The 21,181-nt window shown below is 49.5% G+C and overlaps 1 protein-coding gene across 5 annotated transcripts in view; it reads left to right on the top strand.

Moving 5' to 3' along the window:
• PFKFB3 (6-phosphofructo-2-kinase/fructose-2,6-biphosphatase 3) overlaps positions 1-18,174 on the top strand; it is a 43,146-nt gene extending 24,972 nt beyond the window's left edge. For 2 of the 5 annotated variants that reach the window (XM_064442550.1, XM_064442532.1), the window contains exons 2-15: positions 1,699-1,824; positions 2,133-2,229; positions 2,721-2,787; positions 2,942-3,016; positions 3,313-3,369; positions 5,157-5,281; positions 6,032-6,239; positions 7,097-7,243; positions 7,619-7,723; positions 8,760-8,889; positions 9,074-9,136; positions 9,297-9,361; positions 10,913-11,083; positions 15,176-18,174. In XM_064442550.1, coding sequence (XP_064298620.1) covers positions 1,699-1,824; positions 2,133-2,229; positions 2,721-2,787; positions 2,942-3,016; positions 3,313-3,369; positions 5,157-5,281; positions 6,032-6,239; positions 7,097-7,243; positions 7,619-7,723; positions 8,760-8,889; positions 9,074-9,136; positions 9,297-9,361; positions 10,913-11,083; positions 15,176-15,205 — 1,466 coding nt within the window. In that variant the 3' untranslated portion in view covers positions 15,206-18,174. The other 3 variants (XM_064442565.1, XM_064442542.1, XM_064442557.1) reach the window with 3 other exon arrangements.
• The last annotated feature ends 3,007 nt before the right edge of the window (positions 18,175-21,181 follow it).

The following is a 21,181-nucleotide window of genomic DNA, read 5'->3' on the forward strand; positions in this document are numbered from 1 at the left end:
CCTCTCCACTTGTTTGCCCTTCCCAAATCTCTGAGAAAAATCTACCCCAGCCCACCTTGCCATCCCTGGGGAGCCCCTCGCATCCCTAGATCTCTCCACCACCATCTTCTGGTCCCACCTGCGGATGTCTGGGATGGGCAGGCAGAGCTCTCCGCCCAGACTGTAATTAAGCTGCGTTTTTATGGCTCTGCCACCAGCCACTCACTCCCTGCATTCCTTTCCCGTGAGGTCTCCGGCCTCACCGGCTGGATTGAAGGGTGGTGAGAAATCCCCCGGAGGGTCTCGCCTATTGGGGCTGGTCTCTGCCTTCGCCGGGGGGGCTCTTGGCGTGTCATGCCGGGTGGCATGAAAGGCTGCTGGCTAATCCAAATTCCATTAGGCATCGTTAAGATCTCCCTTTCCTGTATTTAAAGCGCTTGGCTTTGTGCCCCGGCCTTTTTTTGTGTGTGCAGCACCATGTGAGAAGCAATTCTGCAGGGCAAACCCTGGAGAGGAGCAGGGGTGAGACATGGGAGAGGGATGCTGCCATGTTATGTGGTCCATGGTGTGTGCGGTCTGGATAGTCTGGCAGCATCCCATGGTGCTGGGACCAGGCTGTGGAGGACTGAAAAAATTCCCAAAAGGCATTCCCAGTCTTGCAACCTCAGCAATTTCCTCCAAACTGAACCAGGAATTTACTTTCTAAAGTATTGGGGGCAGGGGAAGTGGTCCACCTGGGCAGCCTGGCAGCTGATTTATCTGCGTTTTGGCTGTGCCATTCAGGTGAATTGGAGAGGAGTTTCTCTTCACTTGCCAAGTCATCACTAAGTAATGCTTCTGGATTTATTTCCAGCTCTTCCATATGGATCCTCTTTACAACAACAACAAAAAACCCAGCTTAAAACGGGTTTATGAGGAAAAAGGGATAAGTGATTTGTATATCTGCTTTCAAATGCTGGTTGTCCAGTTCTCAGGCCCTGCTCTCTTCAGAAAAAAAACCAGTTAGTTGGTTGCATTTGCATGTGTATCAGCTGGCAGAAGTTTTTGGAAGGTGCTGTGTGGGGGTGAAGGTCTTGGTGCAGACATTCCAGCACAGCAGCCATATCTGAAGTGCGCTGCTCTGAGGAATGGACCAAAGTCCTTGGCCATCCTCTAGTTTTTCACAGAATTGGCCAAACTGCAGGAATGGGAGGTTGTGTTTGCCTTGATTTTTTTTTTTTTCAAACGGGAAAACTGAGGCACAGTGGTCCTGCAGGGTGCCTGCGGCAGCTGCTGATTCCTTGCCTGCTTTGCAGCCATCAGGATGCTCTCCTCTTGCCATGGCTGTCAGGCTGTGACTTCCCCTGTCCGGGTGGCACCACAGTGAATTTGGATCAGCATGGCTTAGCTGGGGCAGTTGTACCTTACTAGTGGGCAGCCAAGAAGCTGTCCACCGTGCCCTCTGCTCTGACATGTGCTCCTTCAGCAGATGCCATTGCAAAAACAAGTCAGTGGTTCGCCTGCACAAGGTTTTGGTTGGCCAGGATCATGAGAGGGGTGCACAGGAGATGCTGCAGAGGTGATTGTGCACGGGAAGCAGAGGCTTTGGGTTTCCTCTAGCTGCTGAAGGACTTGGGGAAAGGTTGGGTCAAGTCAAGAGCAAGTGCCTTGTAGGCTTGACACAAGATGAGCTGGAGGATTAACAGCTGCTCCTGTTGTGCTTTCTCTTCCTTCTTGTAGCCTGTGGGCCGCAGCTTGCCAATTCCCCCACTGTGATAGTGATGGTTGGCCTCCCAGCCCGTGGGAAGACCTACATCTCCAAGAAGCTGACTCGCTACCTCAACTGGATCGGTGTCCCAACAAAAGGTGAGGCTTTCACTGGCTGCCTGGGGAAAGGACGAGGTCTGGGTCCTTGGGAGATGCTCGAGTAGCTTAGTCTCTTGGGGAGTGGAAGCTGGAGAGGGAATCTTTCCAAGACCCCATAGGCCAAGTATCCATGTCCTCCCATTGCTTCTGCTGCAGCACTTTGAAGACCAAGGGATGTCCCTGAGCCTTTTGCTCTTTTGCTCCTCTTGGCCTGTTGCTAGAAAGTGTTATCTGCAGAAGCTGCACAGCTGAGTCGAGCTGTGCTGACACCCGCCCTGGTTTTGATGGACTTTGCCTTTCCCACACAGTTTTCAACGTAGGGGAGTATCGCCGTGAGGCGGTGAAGCATTACAGTTCCTACGACTTCTTCCGCCCTGACAATGAGGAGGCCATGAAAGTCAGGAGGTAAGTGTCGGTGCTGCATCTGTGCTCATACCCAGGTCCCAAATGGGTGGTGAAGCCCATGGCCAGCAGCGGGGCTGCCCAGCTTGTTTTGGGGGGTGATGGACAGAAAAGCTGGGTTCTAGCTTGATGTTTCCCTGCCTGCATAAGGAGGGTTTGACTTGGGGACCAAGAGCTGAAAACTGAAATTGTTAGGGCTTGGTAGCTTCTGGGTCACCAAGGTATCTCTCTCAGTCTCTGATGTAGGGTATAAGGTCTGCCACGAGGCTTGGCCTTTGCTTCTTCATCTACCATTGCCTCTGCCGTGAAGACCAGCACTCTGCCTGGCACGCATGGCTCTTGTATTTTAGGAGAGAGACCCTCAGCTTGCTAAAATGTTCCTGGGAGAAGGAAGGAGGTGGCAAGGAGGAGGTGTAAAGCCTGCCCTCCTTTGCAGGGGTCTGTGCTGTGAGCACCTCTGAGGACATTGGGACCACGTTTCTTGTCTCTTGCAGGCAATGTGCCCTGGCTGCCTTGAGGGATGTCAAGCTGTACCTAACAGAGGAGGCTGGCCAGATTGCGGTAAGCTCAGAGATGTGCTCCGCGGGGTTTGGCAGCAGTCCTGGTCCCGAAGGCGCTGTGCCCTGTGCAGTTTGCTCTGCAGTTCCTTCTCTGAGGAATGGCTCAGAGGGAAAATGGACGCTCTTGGTGCTGATGGAAATCTTTGCTTTTAAAGGTTTTTGATGCCACCAATACTACGCGGGAGAGGAGGGGGTTGATCCTAAACTTTGCTAAAGAAAATGGCTTCAAGGTTGGTACCATCAGGCTGCTGCCTGTAATGCATAGTCCACGTTGGTCTGTCTTCTTTCACTAACATGCTGTCCTCACGATGCTCCTGTGCAAGGGAGACTTCACTGCTGGATTGGATTAAAAATGTGAAACTCTTCCCTCATTCTCAATCCTGAGCCCTGGAGAAGGAAAGGATGGGAGTGGGGCAGAGGGAGAGCTCTCTGGTCAAGGAGGGAGGAGGTTGGGTTGAGCAAGGAGCTGGTTGAATGCTACAAACCTTATTGCTGTCCTTCAGGTAAGCTTTGTTTTTCTTGGCAGGTGTTCTTCATTGAATCTGTCTGCAATGATCCCACAGTAGTTGCCACCAACATCATGGTAAGCATGGAAGTGTTTTGCTTTTGTTTTCCCTTGTGTAGTATTTTCCACCTCTGTCTGGCTGGTTTATCAGAATGTCCAGCCAGAACCGGTTGAGGATTAGGAGGCTTTTATCTTTTTATGATGTATTTGTCCTGGGATGAGGAAGGAGCTGTTATCTCCCAGGGCTACCTGGAAGTAATGAAAATAAAGGTGGTTGTAGCCTTTCCCCAGCTCCCTTCTATGCTCTCTGCGTATCTGTTCATCTGTAACTTGACATTAAGGACAGAAAGCATTCAGGATGCTTTGGTGAGCCCCCAAAGTCCCACTTTTTGGACGCAATGTATGTGTTTAGGGGTTTAAATCCCATTGGACAGCAGTCAGACTTGGTGTCTTCGGCCATGTGCAGCTTCCCAAAATCTGTTGGGGTCTGCTTTGAGCAGAAGAGCAGCTCAGCTTAGAGGTTTCTTGCCACTAGCTGAAGTCTTGACTGGGAGAGCAGCATAAAACATTGCTTCTTGACTCCTCTGGGAGCTGCTGGATCTTTGGTTTCCCACCAGCAGAAGAGCTTCTTTGCCTGTTAGGCTTGGCTAGGGCAGGTAGATGTTAATTGGTCTACCTAGGTATGATTAACTTGAATGAAAGTGTTCTTTCCTGCACTGGGCTGTGCTCCAGCCTTATCTCCAGTTGTACATCAGAAGTCTGTGAGCCATTTTATGGTGTCTGGGAATGTGTCACAGGATACCCAAAGTCTGTGAGAAGGGTTTTGTTGGGTTTTGTCCTGCCTCTGGGATGGGTTTCACAAACAGGTGGGGACCAGGGCATGGCTTTTGCTTCTGCTGGGGGCTGATGTCCCATGGCCAGTGACCAGCTTTTTGGGAGGTTGCATACAGCCTTTTCCATGATGCTAATAAAATGCTCAATTTGTGCCACCTTTTTTTTCCTTTTTGTTTTTTTGCAAGACCCTCAAGCTGGATTTTTGGGAGGATTTAATCCCTTTGGAAACTAATGCTGGAAGGGGGAGAAAATGAACTACTAGCTGAGCATAGGTTTTTGCTCCGCATGGTGCTGCAGATGAATGGGGCTGGAATCAGTGCAGAAAATACTCTGCGGGCTTGGGGCATTGCCACGCATGTCGCTCGGTTGTGTTATCCTGTTGGCTTCAGGATTGCTTCTGAAGTTACTAATGTGTAATGCTGCTGCTCAAACCCAAATCTTCAGGAAAAATAGCCTGTTAGAGTAGTTCAGGCAGAACTTAGTCCTTGAGAGCTCTGGGTATTCACATTCCCCATTTCTAGCATCTTTCAGCCCAGTAGCTTATAGCAAATAATGCACAGAAAGGGGCTGGATGTTATCCTGCTACCTCAGATGGTGGACAGTCAGGTTGACCGCTTCCTCCTGGGAGCTTTATTCACTCAAAAGGTGATGAGTATCTTTCCTAAACTTATGCACTTTCCATCCTCGGCTTGAACTGTTTGAACCTGGTGCTTTTCTTTAGCCATAATAAAAAAAGCTCAGTTTTCCTACTGTGTTGGGTGGCGAGGTGCTACCCCAACCCTTGGGAGAACGGGAGCAGACTGATACACCTCTATAGTGGTTCTGCAACAGTTGATACCAGAGCTTTTCACCTTGTACTTAGTTTTGGATCTAGTTTGCTTTTTTTCTTGTCTTCTTGTAAGTGATGGCTGTAAAGTGGCTCAGCCAACGGATGGATCTTGGCAAGACTTTGAAATTTGAGATTAGTATGGTCAGGTTTGGAAAGCTTCCTAACCTCTCTTTGCGGTGTGGTCTTCTTCCTTCTGCTGCAGGAAGTAAAATTGTCCAGCCCCGATTACCGGGACTGTAATTCAACTGATGCCATGGAGGACTTCATGAAGAGGATCAACTGTTACCAGGCCAGCTACCAGCCGCTTGACCCTGATGACTATGACCGGTAAGAGACTTTGCTGACTTCTGAACTGGCTTGAATGCCTCTCTCCTCCCAGGAGAGGAGTAATGAAGTATGGTGCTGTATTTCACTTCATCTTCAAATGCATGACTGTGCTAGAATAATTGTGAATTTGGCTTCTTCCTTGAACGTGCTGGTTTTCCCCAGCCCTGTTCCAGGGAGCTGGGCACTGAAACCTTCCCAGGCTCCTCTGGGCTCAGATAGACTGGTTCTGCAGGCATAAATACAAAGGTTTTGGAAAAGCATTTTTGTTTGATTGTTTCTGAGATGCTTTTGTCAGTTAAAGGAAGGGACTGCTTGAACAGACTCAGACCACAAGGTTGTGCAAGCCCTATGGATTCTGCCTAGTTGAGGGCCCTGGGAAGACCTTTGCTGTCCTGCATGACCATGCAGGCACCTCCCGACCTTTCCACTGCTCACAAATATATCTGTGTGCCCTGTGCGGATAATCCCAGTCCTGCTGAGCCCTGTCCTGGGGAGGAGTGTGTTCCCTGCTAGTCTCATTTAATCCTCTTTACTGTTGCAAGGAGAAATGGCAATTACACTGGTGTTACTTAGCTTTCCGTGAATCTCTGTTACATGTTGGCTTCCTGTTGAAAATAGCCTGCAGGAAATCCTTTTAGCTGGGGGATTATGTTGACTGAGATACCTCACAAGGCTGTTTTTCAAGGATGGTGTTTCCTTTGTTCTGCTTTCCCCCCGGCAACCCCCTCATCCTTGCTGTGCTTTTCCTAGGGAGCTTTCTCTCATCAAAGTCATTGATGTCGGCCGGCGGTTCCTGGTCAACAGGGTTCAGGATCACATCCAGAGCAGGATCGTTTACTACCTGATGAACATCCATGTCCAGCCCCGCACCATTTATCTCTGTCGGCATGGTGAAAGCGATTTCAACCTCAAGGGGAAGATTGGAGGTGATTCGGGCCTCTCCAACAGGGGCAAGAAGGTGAAGAAGGGAATATTCCCGTATGGCTTCTAGGAGCGATTTGGCTGTAGTAGATGCCATGCATTGTGTTAAGTGTATATATCTGATGACAGCTGGGGTTCTCAGAGGATCCATCTATAAGGCTGGTTAAATTTGGGCTAGGGCATGGCCTCAAAACAAGACTTCCCAGCCATAAATGTTGCACATAGGCTTGCATGTAGGTAGGGGTAACAGAAGTTTAGCTGCAGAAATCTCTAGAAGAGAAGGGTGTGAGCATCTTCACCAAGTTGGTTCAGACCTTGCACAGGCAGGGCGGGGTGTAGAAGGACTACTGCTGCCCTTTGGCAGGGACAGCCAACTCTGAGGGTGCTTGAAAGCAATCTGAAGATTGCTCACTACTTGATTCTTCAAAGGCATGGCCAAACGCACTTCTTCAGGGAGGATTAATAGCTATTTTGGCTTGCCAGGCCATTTTGAAGTCCAAGTGGAGTCATTTGAGGTGTGACTATTATCAAGGACTTTAGGACACATCAGTTTAGCTGTATGACAAATAAGCAGAGCTGTGGTTAAGGGTGGCCAGGGATCTTCAATAGCATTTTAGGAGAGCCCAGATTGTGGTGCTGTTTCTTGGTTGCTGATGCCTTTCCTTGATGGCATGAGGTTGCTGCTTCCTCTGCTGCTTTCTCTCTGTTCTTGTACCCCTCATAGCTTTTGGGGATCATTGCATGGGTGGCTCTTCACGTCAGAGCAGAAGGCTAATATATCTGTCTATGGAAGGCAAAAGAGGTCCTGGAGAAAACAACATTTACTGGGAAGCAGGGAAGAAGGCTCGCTGGGAAGCTATGGATCAGGAATCAACTTTTTTTTATGTCCCATAGTTTGCGCTGGCACTGAACAAGTTTGTTGAGGAGCAGAACCTGAAGGACCTCAAAGTTTGGACCAGCCAGCTAAAGCGGACAATCCAAACAGCAGAAGCTCTCCAGCTGCCCTATGAGCAGTGGAAGGCACTCAATGAAATCGATGCTGTAAGTAGCTTTGATTGCAGTAGAAACAGCTGGATCATGCTGGTGGCTGCTTGGCAGAGAGGGTGATAGCACTGGCCTTTTCACTTTTGGCTAAATCTCACCTTCTGTGGGGAGATTTTCCTTCTGTTGGAAAGGCCGCTACTTCTGCTGCAGTAGTAGCAACTTGGCTTCTGATCTTAGCTCTACTTTGCGCAGATCCTTCAAGATGTTGGCTTGAATGAGCAGATTAAAATGGTTTTTGCTTGGAACTGCTCTGTAGTTGACCACTTGGAGTGTTATAGACGATTGCTTTGGAGAAGGTTTTGCATGTTGGGTGTGTGGATGCTTTTTGGCTTGAGCATGTCCAGGAACCTCATGGATGTCCTGTTCTGGCAGGGTGTGTGTGAAGAAATGACATATGAAGAGATCAGGGAGCAGCATCCAGAGGAATTTGCTTTACGCGATCAGGATAAATATTACTACCGTTATCCTTCGGGGGAGGTAGGTCTGCAAGGAGACCTTCAGAGATGTGATTTTTACTTTAAATGTGGCCTTCTTGTCTTCATGCTGTCCTCTGCACTTGGATCAGGGGGAGCAGCAAGTGCTCCATGAAACTAGAATCAAGAAAGGTCAGGGCTTATTTACCTTTTGCATTGAGCTCTTGTGAAATCTGTATGTAAAGATCTCACTAAGAAATATGTAATGTGAAGATCTCACCATGTGAAGAAACGTATCACTTAACAAACAGTCCCACTGACTTTATAGCAGATTAGTAGGAAAGGGGCTCTGGAGGTTTCTACTCCAACCTCCTCCATTACATCTGCACAAAGTGTTATGCAGCCCCAATTTCCTTTTCTTTCACTTCCAGAGAAGTAATTTCTACCTCTGCCCTCAGTATCGTTCCCTAAGGGTTGATATTGATATCTCTGTTCCTGGCAATCTGCTTTCATGGTGTGACACATTGAGGTGGGAATTGACATCAGTTCTGGAAGATTCTTTTGGTTGTGAATTGGGTTTTTCATCCCCAAATTAAAATTCACGTCCATAGACAGTGGGGAGAAATCTTTGGAGACATCCTCGTGATTGTGTCTATCAGGAGAATGTCTGACGCTGACTCTGGGTGTCTAGCATTCCTTCTGGCTGCCTGTATGGTTCTTTAAGTCTTTCAAAACCCTGGAGATTTTTCAGGTTGCTCCAGACTTTTTAGAACTTAGAAATCCTGTTAGAAGTTCAAACTTCAAGATACTAGAGATTCACTATGCTCAAAGCCCCTGTGTAGTTGTTGCTGACCTTAATAAACTCTCCAGGACTGTAACTGAGATGTGAATGGCTTCTTTCTCCCCTGACCAGAAGTAGCTATGTTCTAGAGTAGTCTGAAGATGAGGATTTGTTGAACTTTGCTTGTTTTTAGCAGTAATTATGTTGGTTTAGTCAGAGGCATTAAATCAATAGGCATATGAAAGCAAGGACCGTTGTTTCTTGCGAGGTGCTCATTTTCTTGATTTTTATGCCGTATCTCCTTTCCCTTCTGTTTCAGTCCTACCAAGATCTGGTGCAGCGCCTAGAGCCTGTCATCATGGAGCTGGAGAGACAAGAGAACGTCCTTGTGGTCTGTCACCAGGCTGTCATGCGCTGTCTCCTGGCATACTTTCTGGACAAAAGCGCAGGTGAGCTCCCTGTCCCTGGGAAAAGGATTGATCCTGAGGGAAAGGGGATGATAGACAGACCTCTGAGGAGATAAGGGGCCTGGAGCATGCATCTCTTTGGTGTGGGATGGCCTTAGGTGTTGATGAAGATGTCTAAGCCTGCTTTTGGAGAGGGGATAACGCTCCTGCTTTGCTTTCTCTGCAGATGAAATGCCCTACCTGAAATGTCCCCTTCACACAGTGTTGAAGTTGACCCCAATGGCCTATGGTAAGTAGGGCCTTTAAACATGCCAAGGGTTCAACTTGAACCTCCTCCTGAATCCAAGCTGCCTCTGGGAGAAGAGCAGGAGTCTGGGGTGAAGCGCTTTGTAGCATCCTGTGCCCATTGGGTTTGCTGATGGCTTCTCTCCTTGTGCTCCCTTCTGCAGGCTGCCGGGTGGAGTCCATCTCGCTGAACATCGAAGCTGTCAACACCCACAGGGAACGGCCAGAGGTGAGTGTGGCTTTTCCTCAGACCCATCCCTTGGTGTCCCCCCACCTTTTTCCCTACTGTCAGCCAGCAGCAAGGATGCCTGGGTTGGGCATGGGGACGTTGCTCAGCTAGATGCTCAGAGGGCTGCTGGAGGACTGGAGCATCAGATGGGTTCTTGCTCTGCAAAGATGTGGCTGGTTGAGAGTTTTCTGAGGGGAAAAAGACTGTGTGTGCTTGCTTCCACTGTGTTTGCCCAGATTAAAGCTGGCACAGGGAAAGCTCCTCCCTGGTCTTAACTTTCACCTGTGCAGTCATCTGCTCACCTGAGCCAGGAAGTGGAGCCATGGATGGAGAAGGTACTTCTCCCAGGTCTCCCAACTGGCTGGCAGAGTGTGGGCTCAGCACCTTGCCCAACATCTCCTGCCTGTGTTTTTTTTTTTCCTTTTTTCTGGCGTGCCTGCAGCTCTGTGGCTACTAAAGTGCCATTCTGTAAGGTTGGGAGGTGGTGGTGCTGGGCTGGGGATACTGTGGGGAGGAGACCCCTCACAGGGAGAAAACCCCCCATAAGGTCAGGTCTATCTGCCCTGTGCTCCACCAGGAGCTTAGAGGCCAGAGCAAAGGGATGCCAGCTCAGTGTTGGGGCTGGGCAGCCACACAAGGGGGGACCCTGGGGACCCTGGCAGTGCCCATGTCCCAACCACTGGGACCTTTCCAACTTGTGCATAGCAGTGATGGAGCCTGGCTGGATGTTGGACAGTCAGGGCCATCCCCTTTTGGGCCCACATTTCCCTTCCTTTGCTTGATAAATTCAGCAGGCAGCAGCACCTGAGCCACCTCTCCCTTCCCACAGCTGTAGGTGGGGAATCCAGTCATTCCCCCCCCGCTGTGGGGCCATCGATGCCCTCCACCACCACTCTTGCTGGGCATGGCAGGAGGGCCATGGACTGTGGGTAGGATAGAGCAAGACATGTGTGAAGCACTTGGGTCCCTCTGCTCAGCTGCACGGGCTGCGTCCCCATCCCACCTCGCTTGAGCTGGAGCTTGGCGCGGTGCTGGCCCTCGCTGGCTGCTCTGCCCCCGCTTCCCAAATCTTCCTTCTCGGCCTGGGCTGGCTCATCTTCCCTCTTCTTGCTTCACACCCCTCCCTGGGTTGGAGGGACCGGCTTCGAGGAGGAGACTGATGGGTGCCTCTCTCTGTAATGCGAGTCATGGCTTTTGATTACTGCTATGGTTTTTTAGTAATCTGTATTTGTTTTGTGAACAGAGGCTCAGGTGAGGAGAAAGTCTGTCTCTCTTCTGAGTGCAGGGCCTTTTTTTTTCTTTCCCTTCTTGGGAAATCATGCTGCATTCTTGAACACTTTCCATTAGGGGTTTTTTTTGATATCCAGAGTCTTTCAGAGCATCCTTTGCATGTCGACAGCGATTGTGGGGAAAAGCAGAGGCCGCTTTAAGGAAAAAAAAGAAAACCAAAACAATCTGCTTCCTTTTTTTCTTTATAACTGTCGCCTTCTTCCCTTTTTTTATTTTATTTTATTTTTTGTTTACTTTTTCCTTTGTCTTACTCTAATTTAGGAAGCAAAGAAGGGACCTAACCCGCTCATGAGACGTAATAGCGTTACCCCTCTAGCAAGCCCAGAGCCCACCAAAAAACCTCGCATCAACAGCTTTGAGGAGCATGTGGCTGTTTCTTCCGCCCTGCCAGGCTGTGTTCCTCAGGAAGTGCCCACGCAGCTGCCGGGACAAGTTAGTTGAACTCTTTTTTTTTTTTGTTGTTGTTATTCTTGTTGTTTTATTGTTTGTTGTCCTCTTCCTGTCACTCCTGAAGCTGGGGAACGGCTTGCATTTGTTGCAACTTGTGCTGCTGTCTCTGAGATAACATCTTTCTCCCACTGCTGCTGGCCCTCCCTGCCTTGGGTTGGGTTTGGGAGCACCCGACAAAGGGTCGCTGTTGATTCTCTTTTGGGTTTTGAGAGCATTGTAAACCCTCCAAAGCTCTAGCTGCGTGAATTTAGCGCCTTCACCATCTGGCATCATGGTGTCAAACCCCTGGGGAGCTGCATCTCTAGAGTGGGCAGGAGTGAAGGGCTCGTGCCTTTCACCAGATGTGCTCAGCTCTGGCATAAACTTGGGCATTGCAATAAAGTGAATATTCTTGCACTTCTCCCAAGAAGGAGCTGCCAGGGCCCGTGTTTGGCTTGCGGGGTCTTCTTCCTGGAGCAATAGGCCAAACAGACAAAAAAAAATGAGTAGAAGCCTCTTGGCATGGTGAACCTGGTTGCAGTCTGCAGCCCTGGATGAAACCCTGTGGGTAGCTGCCATGATGCTCGTGTGTCCTCTCTTCTTTCACCCACCCATGATGGGATGTAGAAAGGGACACCTCGCTGTACTTCTCCAGGATCAAAACCCCACTCCTTGTGCTTGTTGAGGAGCTGGTCTGCTACCAGAGAAGCAGCAGAGCCCCTTCTCTATGCTGTCCTTCCAGCCAGCTGTCTGGTGGTTCTCACTGTCTCGCCCAGCCCTTCTTTGCGTTGTCTGTGTTGTCTAGTGTCCTGTCACCCCTCCTCAGCCAGATCCCGGGCAGGTCAGGAAGGGTGCCATAGTCCTCCAAGCGCTGTGCTTGGTGGCTGCTTCGCATGAGCCTTCCCACCCCAGCAAGCGTCTGAGCGTGGCAATTCAGTCTGTCTCTCGGCTTCCAGGGCTCCGCTTGGGCTGGTTGAGTCTTGCAACAACCCTCTGCCAGCTTCAGGTTTGGAAGCTCTCGCTGTGCGGGTGCCCCTCGCTGCCGTCCGGTGTCCTCTGCCCAATCTCGTGCGGCGTTACTGACACCTCTTTCCATTCTTTCTGTCTCTGCAGCCTTTACTAGGGAAGGCATGCCTGTAAGTACCTTCTTGCGTCTTTTTATTCCCCCTTTTGCCCCCTTTCCATGTCTCTTGCCATCCCACCAGTTGTTTTATTGTTGCTGTGAAACCTGGCCGGGGTGTGGACTTCTTGGAGTTAATATTTCTCTGTGTGGGGGGATTTGGATGTGTCTTAGAAAAGGTAAAGAGGAGACTGTGGATGCTGCTTTGTCCAACCCCTAAGTATCCTAGCTTGATTAAATGTTCTAATTTTGTTGAGAAATGAAGCCAGTTATCACTTGCCCTCTACTGATGATGTCCAAATTCCCTGCCTCCTCCTTGGACAGTCACGGGAGGGGAGATGCCTTTGGGTTTTCCTTGGATTATGTTCTCTGTAATAGCACGTTGTACTCTAGGTGATACACCCGTGTGGTCTGTCCTTCCCAGGGGCTCAGAGTTGTGTTTATGAGTAACGGCACCAGACTGATCTCTGAGAAGGCTCTCACCCCAGCCCCAAGCGGTGTTTTATTGCCTGCATGGGAGCAGGGGTGTGTTTCCTGGAGCTGGACTGGTCCTGGGTCCTGGCATCTGCAGTTCTGCAAACCTGGATTTTTGGGAAGAGTGCCTAGAGGTCTTGGGCAGAGTAGATGCAAGGATATTGTCCTCTAGCTCTAGTAAGAAAACAAGATGCCTTGAGTGTTTGATGTACTAATTATAAATAATCAAGGCTTTGACAGTCTGGCTCAGTGCTGTTAGGTCCTTGTATAATAGGGACAGGACAGCTTCTGGATAAATTTGAAGCCTTTGGACTTAATTTATGCTACATCATTGAGAGCAGCAGTTGTTAGAAGCTGTACTGAAATGTCTTCTCAAAGACCAGGGAGACTCAGCTGAGGCTGCGGTAGTGCCCAGGGGTCTTTTTGCCTGCCATAGACCAGTTCAAATCAGCCTACATGCATCCCCGTCCTGGTTCATTTTGTGACTGAAGATGGCTATAAAATGGCCAGGATTCAGCCCTGCTTGCACATAACAGCTGGTGAACCTCATGTTTCTTCCTCTTTTAAAGTAAATGTTTTTGAGAAAAAGGGAAATCACAAAGGCCACACTTGGCTTTGCTGGTGGATGGGTTGGGGAAGATCATCACGCTTACGCTCCTGGGCAAATGTAGAGGTTGAGCTGCTCAGTATGGCCTGCATGTCTATGCTCCTTCCCTTGCTGCTCATGGGCACAAAAGCCCCTGATGAAGTGCCTGGTCTTCTGGGGTTGCTCTGAAAATGTTTTTCTCCATCCCTCCGTCTACCCTTTCCCATCCATATTGGAATTAAAAGCACTGCATGCCTCAGTGCTGGCTGGGACACTGAAAACATGCTATGATGTTGAGTTTGGGAGGTGGCTGCATCAGGTTTTGCTAGACCAGGAGCTCCGCTGGAGCGGACAGTGATGGTACTCATCCCAGCTGTAGGCTGGCAGCAGCAAGTTTAAAATCTCCAGCTGCTGCAAGCCTGCCTCCACCTGCTAGTGTGGGACTTAAAGACTGCTTTTGAGGGAGCGAAGAAGACACCCCAAACCAAAGACCAGGTGTCAGTACATCTCTAGGAGGCTGTTGCCTCATATGTGCATGCATGCAGTCCTCACTGTCCTACCACAACCCATATGGGGTCAGGGGAGGTGAAAGGTACCTCCTTTCCAAGTTGCACTGTGGGAGTTGGTTGGCAGCAGGCGCTTCATTGCATCAGCCCTCACTGTTGAGGTCTTGACCCCCATCCAGGACTAGGGGACACCTGGAGAGGTTGGACCTCAGAGTCGTCCTGACTGTGGGATCAAGCTAGTTTGGGGTCATGGGACTACCTGGTGTGATGATTTCTTTTCCTTTTGCTTGGTTTGTGATCCAAAGTGCACTTTTTAACAATGACCTGATCCCCTCCCTTCTTTTCCCCTTCACTTTTCATGCTTAAAGACGACCCGTTTGTCACTTTCTCAAAGTTTTCTCTTTACTAATATTTCCAAGGTAAATGGCTGTGGTGCATGTGGCTTTTCCTAACCCTCCTCCTGTCTCCTTGGATAAGAGAATAGCTCAGCCTGCTCTGCCTCGTAGCCCGGCCAAGATTCCTGGTGCTTGTAAGAGGCAGTTTAGTTAGTGAAATAAAAAATACAAAAAAGTTGAGAAATCTTCCTAGCTTTTTCCTAGCCCTTTTTTCCCCACCTCGTTTCATGTAGTTTTGTGAACTGGGAAATGTCCTTGTTGTGATAATCTCCCCTTGGGTTTCTCCTCTAGAGGATGTTCTCCTCCAGCCACCGCCCTCGGGGCTGGCCCTGCTTGTGTTTAGCTGGTTGTCTCTGGTTTTGTGGTCTGGTGGGTGCCTGTTGTCTCCACCCTGCACAAAGGCTGTGTCCAAAGGAGCTCTAGGGCCTGTGAAACATCGTGGGACATTATCGGGGGAGCAGGTCCTCCTGCCATGCTGCTGCCGGCAGCTGGTCCCCGTACTGGCTCCTTGGTGTGGCCAGCAGGAGCTGCATCTTCTTGGTGGTGCCAAGGATGGACAAACAGTGACCTCCTTGGCAGGTGGGGGGGACACTGACCACCCTCAAGGGGAGCAAGAGAGATGTTTAATTTGGTCCATTGAATGAACACCATGGTCCTGTGTCACCTTGTCTTGCATGGACCAAAGAACAGCTTCAGAAATGCAGAGCAGGTGGGGTGGGAGCGCTGCCTTGTTTTGTAGCTCGGTTTTAGGGATATCTCTGTCAAATTCCCACCCTGTAGTTAAAGCCAGGCGATACTTGAGGGGAGGGGTGTGGGTAGCAAGTCAGCGCATCCCCCCCCACTTCTCTCCTTGGGTGGACAGTGTCCTCTCCTCTGTGGTGGATGCTTTCATAGTGACCTGTGCCGTGGCTTTCTGTTACTCTCCCCATCCCCTTCTTGATGTGTGCATAGAAGATGCTGCCGGGTTGGGATCCAACACAACCCCCAACCCCGCTCCTTCCCATCTCGTTGCAGAACATGAACAACTCCCAGAAGCTGTTGTGACTCCGTTGGCACTGTCGCAAGGCCACCAGCGACGCCAGCTTCCCATCCCATCACCATTTCCGAAGCTTGCTTATAAACTGGTCTCCTCTGTCTGCGGCGTGGTCGACCCTCGGCTGTTTCTACCCGCCCCCATTCATCTGCAAACAGCTCTGCTGAAGGGGGGGAGAGGTGCGGGAGAGCGGAGGACAGGACTCGTGGCCAGGTCAAGTCACCACCAGTTCTTTAGGCTACAGCATTTGCTCTCCTCTCCGGCGTCCTGTTAGATCTTAGCAAGCTGTAAAGTGCTTCTAGCGCACAGGAGTTTAATTTTCTTCTGTAAGCAATTTTGATCTCCTTTTGTATAGATGATTGGTACCCATCCATCTCCGGGTGGGGTGTATATATGTGGCTGGTGTGGGGTTAGCAGAAAAATGGGGAAGAGGGGGGAGCGAAGGGGTTTTGCATTTTTTAATTAATATTATTAATTACTTCTTAAGAAAGACCCTGACGTGCGGTGCTGCAGTCCTGTACCCACGCTACAGCCTGTCGCGCGCACACAGCCTGGCTCACCCAGGCCCGGGAGCACCAGGAAGGCAGTTGTGTAAAGTCCTTCACAGTGAGAAATGCTGGGTTTAACAACAACGAACCCCAAAACATAAGCTTTTTTTTTTCCCCTCTGTATGAGTCAATACACCTTAAAAGGATTTGCAGAGAATATAGATCTGGTTCTAAAACCAGTTGTGAGCTGCCTGTAGTGTAGGGGGAGCCACGCTGGTGGTGGCTCAGGTGATGCTTTCATTTTGGGGAGCAGCCAGGGATGCTCTTGAGTTCAGGGGTGTGTTGATTTTTTGGGGGGGAGACTGAGCACCATTTGAGGTGCTGTGCTGGTACTTCACCTCCCCTTTCCCCTTTCTTGGAGGAAAGCAAGAGACTTTGTGGGGGGTGAGTTGAACCCCTGTGTCACTGCAGGACTTAGCAGGTGAACAGGCTGAGCTAGATGCATTTTGCAGACACGCAGGTCTCATGGAGGTGGCCAGAGGTCTGGCTGGGATGCAGGAGTCCCCACGTGGCTGCTAAAAGTCACAAGAAGGGACAGTTTTAATGTTCTCTTTTTTATTTAATATATATACATGCACAAGTGTGTGTGTATGTATATACCTAGAAACCGCTTGGTTTTTGCACTTTATTTGTGGCAGAAGCATAACTATTTTATTTTTTAAGTCATGCCCCTTAACAGGGGAAGCCTGATGAATACAGGCAACTTTTTTTCTTTTTAATTTTATTTTGCATGCTGGAAAGCTGCGACTACAAAAAACCCAGTAGTTAAGGTGTTCGAGGTGTGTGTGGAGAAAAATGGGGCGAGGTCCTCACTTAGATTCCATCAGCCAGCTCCCGGTGGTTTGATATGCAAAATCCCTTCTTGGCAGCCTGTTGTGGGCTGCAAGATGACGGTTAAAAATGGCAATTAACCACTATTGCTTTGTGCAAAAATCTGTGGATTTTGAAATTTTCTTTTTTTAGGGTTTTGGATTGCTTGTTGTCCCCCCCCCAAAATGTGCAACATCATCTCCATTGCCATCTCATGCTTTTTGCCTGCGTGGCAGAACTGGAGGTAGGAGATGAAGACAGCCAAGCCCTCCTGCATGCTGGGCTGGGGGATTAGAGATGGGGAGCCCTTTGGTTTCAGCCTTCCCACAGCTTTCCCCAACGCCCTGGGGTAGGAAACAACATCCCTACAGACAGAAGCAGAGAGGTTTGGGGAGGAATGGTTGATTTCTTTTTTTTTTTTTTGTGTGTGTGTATCTTTTTTTGGGGGTTGGTCTGTTTTTCCTTTGGGAAAAGGTGAACCACAGTGCCTCGTGCTTCAGCCTCGTGCAGCCAAAGCGCGTGCTTGGAGCGGCACCGACGGCAGGAGGGGGCCGGGACCACGCTCAGCCCATATCTGACCGGGGGAGAGATGGTCCCGGCAGTGCCCTGCCTGCATGAGCTTGTTCATATGTGTATTATATTCCTGTACAGATGAAACAAAGACAACTTATCCCCTGCCGCCTTTTTTTTTTAATTTTAACACCGCATTAAAAGCCCATTTCTCCCTGTGCACACGGTTGACATTTGCCCTTTCGGTTTCTCTAACTTTGAGGAAAAACTAATGTTTTGGGAAGGCGAGTCACTTGTCTTTTCAGCCTCCTTCTGGGGAGTTTTATCTTTCTCCTCCTGCTACAAAAAGATAAGCCGGCAAATGCAAACATGACGTCTGGCTGCCCCGTGATCAATCCTGTAAACGTGTAATTCTGCAGATGTTTTGGCGTGTATTTGTGTGTGTATATACATAAATATATATAGAAAATATATATATTAAAATCAAACAGCAAAAAGCTTAATGACCCTAAACTTTCTTCCTTTGGGAATAATAGAAGTCTCGTTAGGTCTTACAAAAAGGTGAAACTTGAACCTTGACATTTTTTTCCAGTTAGAGGAAAATTGGCCTCTGAGCAGCAGAGGGGTCCTCTCGTGCTGGAGGGGTTGGTGGTGGGTGGGATGGCGTCAGCCCCGTGACATCTAGCTGCCCCAGAAACTCACTGCCCTTTGCTTTTGGTTAATGGAGCCGAGGACCGGGCAGCGATGCTGCAGCTGAGGTGGGTGGGGAGAGGGGACTTGTCAAACCACACCAATGATTTCTTACACCCCTTCCCCTCCCCCTTATTTTTTTTCCTGGTTTTGTTTTCCTTTGTGATACTTGAATTTATTTTTTTATTTTTTTTTTATAGCAAAGCGTTCTATTTATTTAATGTATACTGCAAAGCTTGGAGAGAAGGGTAGTTACTTGGGATTCTTTTTTTCTTTGATTGGTGGTATTGTTAACTGTTCTGTATATACATCTGGAATAATTGCCTGATATAAAGCTGTGCCAGCTTAAAAACAGGGTATGCCTTTCAGAAATTTGTATATTTTGCAGTTGCTGGACCAATAAAATATCTTGTTGAAATACAGATGTGACCTGGTTTCTTCCTTGCATCAGGAATTATGGTCTCCGGCCTGTGTTGCGTGTGGCTTGGTGGCTCCAAGGGTGGCCATGTGCCACGCAGTCCTGCCTCGCACATGTGTTCCTGTGCCTCATAAATCCCTCCCAACCCCGCAGTCACTTTTCTGAGGAATGTCTCCAAGGTAAACCACTTGGGTCCCATGGCTTGATCCTTTCTTTTTGACCACGTTACAGCAGTTTTAAGGCCTGTTACGGTGAATGAGGAGCTCATCAGTTGGAGTTGAGGGTGTCATTCGTCCAACCAAGTGTTGACACCTACTTAGGGCAAGCAAATACCCCCCCAAGCTTTACCTGCTACATCACTGTTGAGTATAAAGGTGATGTGCTGGAGTATGTCCTGCCTAGATCTTCTAGGCTGCAAGTTAGGCCGGACTAGCCATTCCTTCAAAGCTGGTATAGTTCTTGAAACCAAATACTTGTTTAACACCAAATCATTTTAAGCAAAGCCCAAGGACTGGACGAGACCTGTCCTCGCATCATGGCTGTCTTTGCCCTGAAGGCAGGAAAACACCAGATGCCACCTGTAAGCAAAATTGTAAAATTCCCTACAAACTTATTTGGGTGGGGGTGGGGGGTGTCTGGTTCCAAAGAAAAAGAGGGGAGAGGAGGCAGGGCAAGGTGTACTTCAGATGGGATGCTCCGGAGCACATGTTGGGTGGATGCTCCCTGTACGGTTGGAGGCTTGTTCCCCTTGAGCAGGTGTGCCTCTGAAAGCTTGTGATGAGCAAAAGGGGAAACCAGTGTGGACCGCTGTGTATGCAAGCTCAGCTCAGTGGTTAGTGGCCGCTGTGCAACCCTTGCTCTGATCTTCCCTGGGCTCTCAGAGCAGGTTGAGCCTTGCTTTGGACTGCAGCTTCCTGTGATTCACAGGGATGCCAAGATGCACAGGGGCCATGTGCCTTCTGCCTCCTCCCTTCTGATTACTCTGTGCGACAGCAGCCCTCACTGGGGAGGGGAGTCTCTGATTTTAAGCCTGATCAAAGGAGCTGCAGTAACTTTTTTCTAGGCATGGATGCAGACATATGAGGCTTTACAGTGATGCTCATCCCTGAAAGCATCCTGGGGGCAGGGATGACCTGTGCTCTCTGGGAAAGCTAGAAACCACAAGATTTTCTTTTTTTTTTTTAATCTCCAACAATCTGGCTGTGTCCTTGACATAAGCAGAGACAAAATGCTCCTGCCTGCCTTATTTTTAGAGCAGGGAGCATAGCCTTGCAGGGTGTTTGGCAAGGCTGTGGGGGCTTTGATAATGCTGCCAGCTGCAGTGGGCTGAGATTACATGTAGCCACAACAGCAGGGCTGCTCCCCTGCCTTCCTCGGGTGGGCAGGGGCTGTTCTGAAGCTGTGATAACCTGGTCCTTGCAGGAGGAACACAGGGGGAAGGCGCTGCCTCCTGGAGTGTGGCTGTGGCCAGTACTTTCAAGGCTGCTCTGCAAGAAAACACCTCCTCTGAAAAGCCTTTTCTCCTCTTTCTATGTGCAGGGGAATGATGGGGCTTCTATCATGCCGTCCATGCAGGAGAGCTGTGCAAGGAAGGGGGTTCACGGGCCAATGCTCTCCCAGGCAGCATCCTTGATTTTTCTTCCATGTGATGTGTTTTGTAGCATCGCAAAGAAGAGACGTTCCTCGAGGCAGGGCGGCTTTAAAGGTTATACTTGACAGTGGGAACATTTCCCTGCTCCCAGTCAAGTCCCATCTTCATTAAAAAAAAAACAAACAGCAAAACCCTGGCTCATGCTGGCAAACAAGGCTAAAGAGCTTGTGATTGCTAAAAAAAATAAAAAGGGACAGACCAGTCACGCTGGCTGACTCAGCTCTGATTGATGGCTCAGGAATGTGTCTGATACGTGCAAAGGATTAAATAAACCACGAGCAAACCTTTACAATGCAACACGTTGGATGAAGCGCAGCCGGCACCCCACTCACCTGCCTCCAGCTGGGGAGTGTCTGCCCTCACGCCATGGGGTTTGAGGGGTTTTCTTTTTTTTTCTTCCACCTGTGAGGAAAAATAAAAAAAAGGATATTTTGGGGGGTTGCATTGCAGGGGGAAACAACTTGCTGCTTGTGGGTCTAATGGGAATTATTTGCAACAACTCCAGGTATCTAAATGCATTTGTGCACTTTTGCTACAGCAAAGACATCCTGGGAAGGCACGTATTTCTACTGAAATACGTCAACTTTATTTTCAGCTGTGCACAGACCTGCGTAAATCACAGTCTTGCTGTTCTGTGCCTAAACCCTGCTAAGCGCCTGCGTCCCTTCCCCATCCCCAGGGTGGGATCAGAGCCCAGGCTTCGTTCATGGCTAAGGGAAGGTTGTGTAGACATGAATATTTGACCCTTGTATTTCCCTTGCTTGTGTGTGGGTCTGTGTCTTCTCTTCTCTCTGAGACTGAGTGTGATGGGGCAGCGCCAGGCTCCTCTCCATGAGCTGCCCCCTCCTCAGGTGTGAAACTGCCTGTTCCCATGAGCAGTCAGGCTCAGTGTGGGTCTGGGCGGGGGGGGGGGGGGGGTGGGTGAAAACTCGCTCCCAGCAGTTCCATGATCTCAGTAAAACCCTTCTGTTGTGGCTCCTGCTGTGGAGCCTAAGCCCTTCTCCTCTCACCTCATCCCTGACCATTGATGGGTCCCCTGGCCCTGACTCTGTACCTCGCTGCTGGCCTCCCCAGTCAAGTCAAGAGTCCCACACTGGTCCCACCATTCAGCTCACCTGCCCTCAAGGGAGTCACCACTAGCTGCTGGATACCCTCTTTCCACCTCCCATGGTGGCGCCGAGAGCCTCTTCCACCCCTCCCCATGTGTGCCTTGGCCTTTCACCAGGCAATGTCCCACTAGCAGCAGACGGGAAGACCTACCATGGTGAAGTCCTGCTCTTTCAAAAAAAAACCCACAGAGACTTAGATTGCTTTTGAAAAATATCTCTGAATTTAAAAGGTCAAGTAAAAGAGGGCTCAT

This window comes from Phalacrocorax carbo, chromosome 1 (genome assembly GCF_963921805.1).
Source record: "Phalacrocorax carbo chromosome 1, bPhaCar2.1, whole genome shotgun sequence".
Lineage (NCBI taxonomy): Eukaryota > Metazoa > Chordata > Aves > Suliformes > Phalacrocoracidae > Phalacrocorax > Phalacrocorax carbo.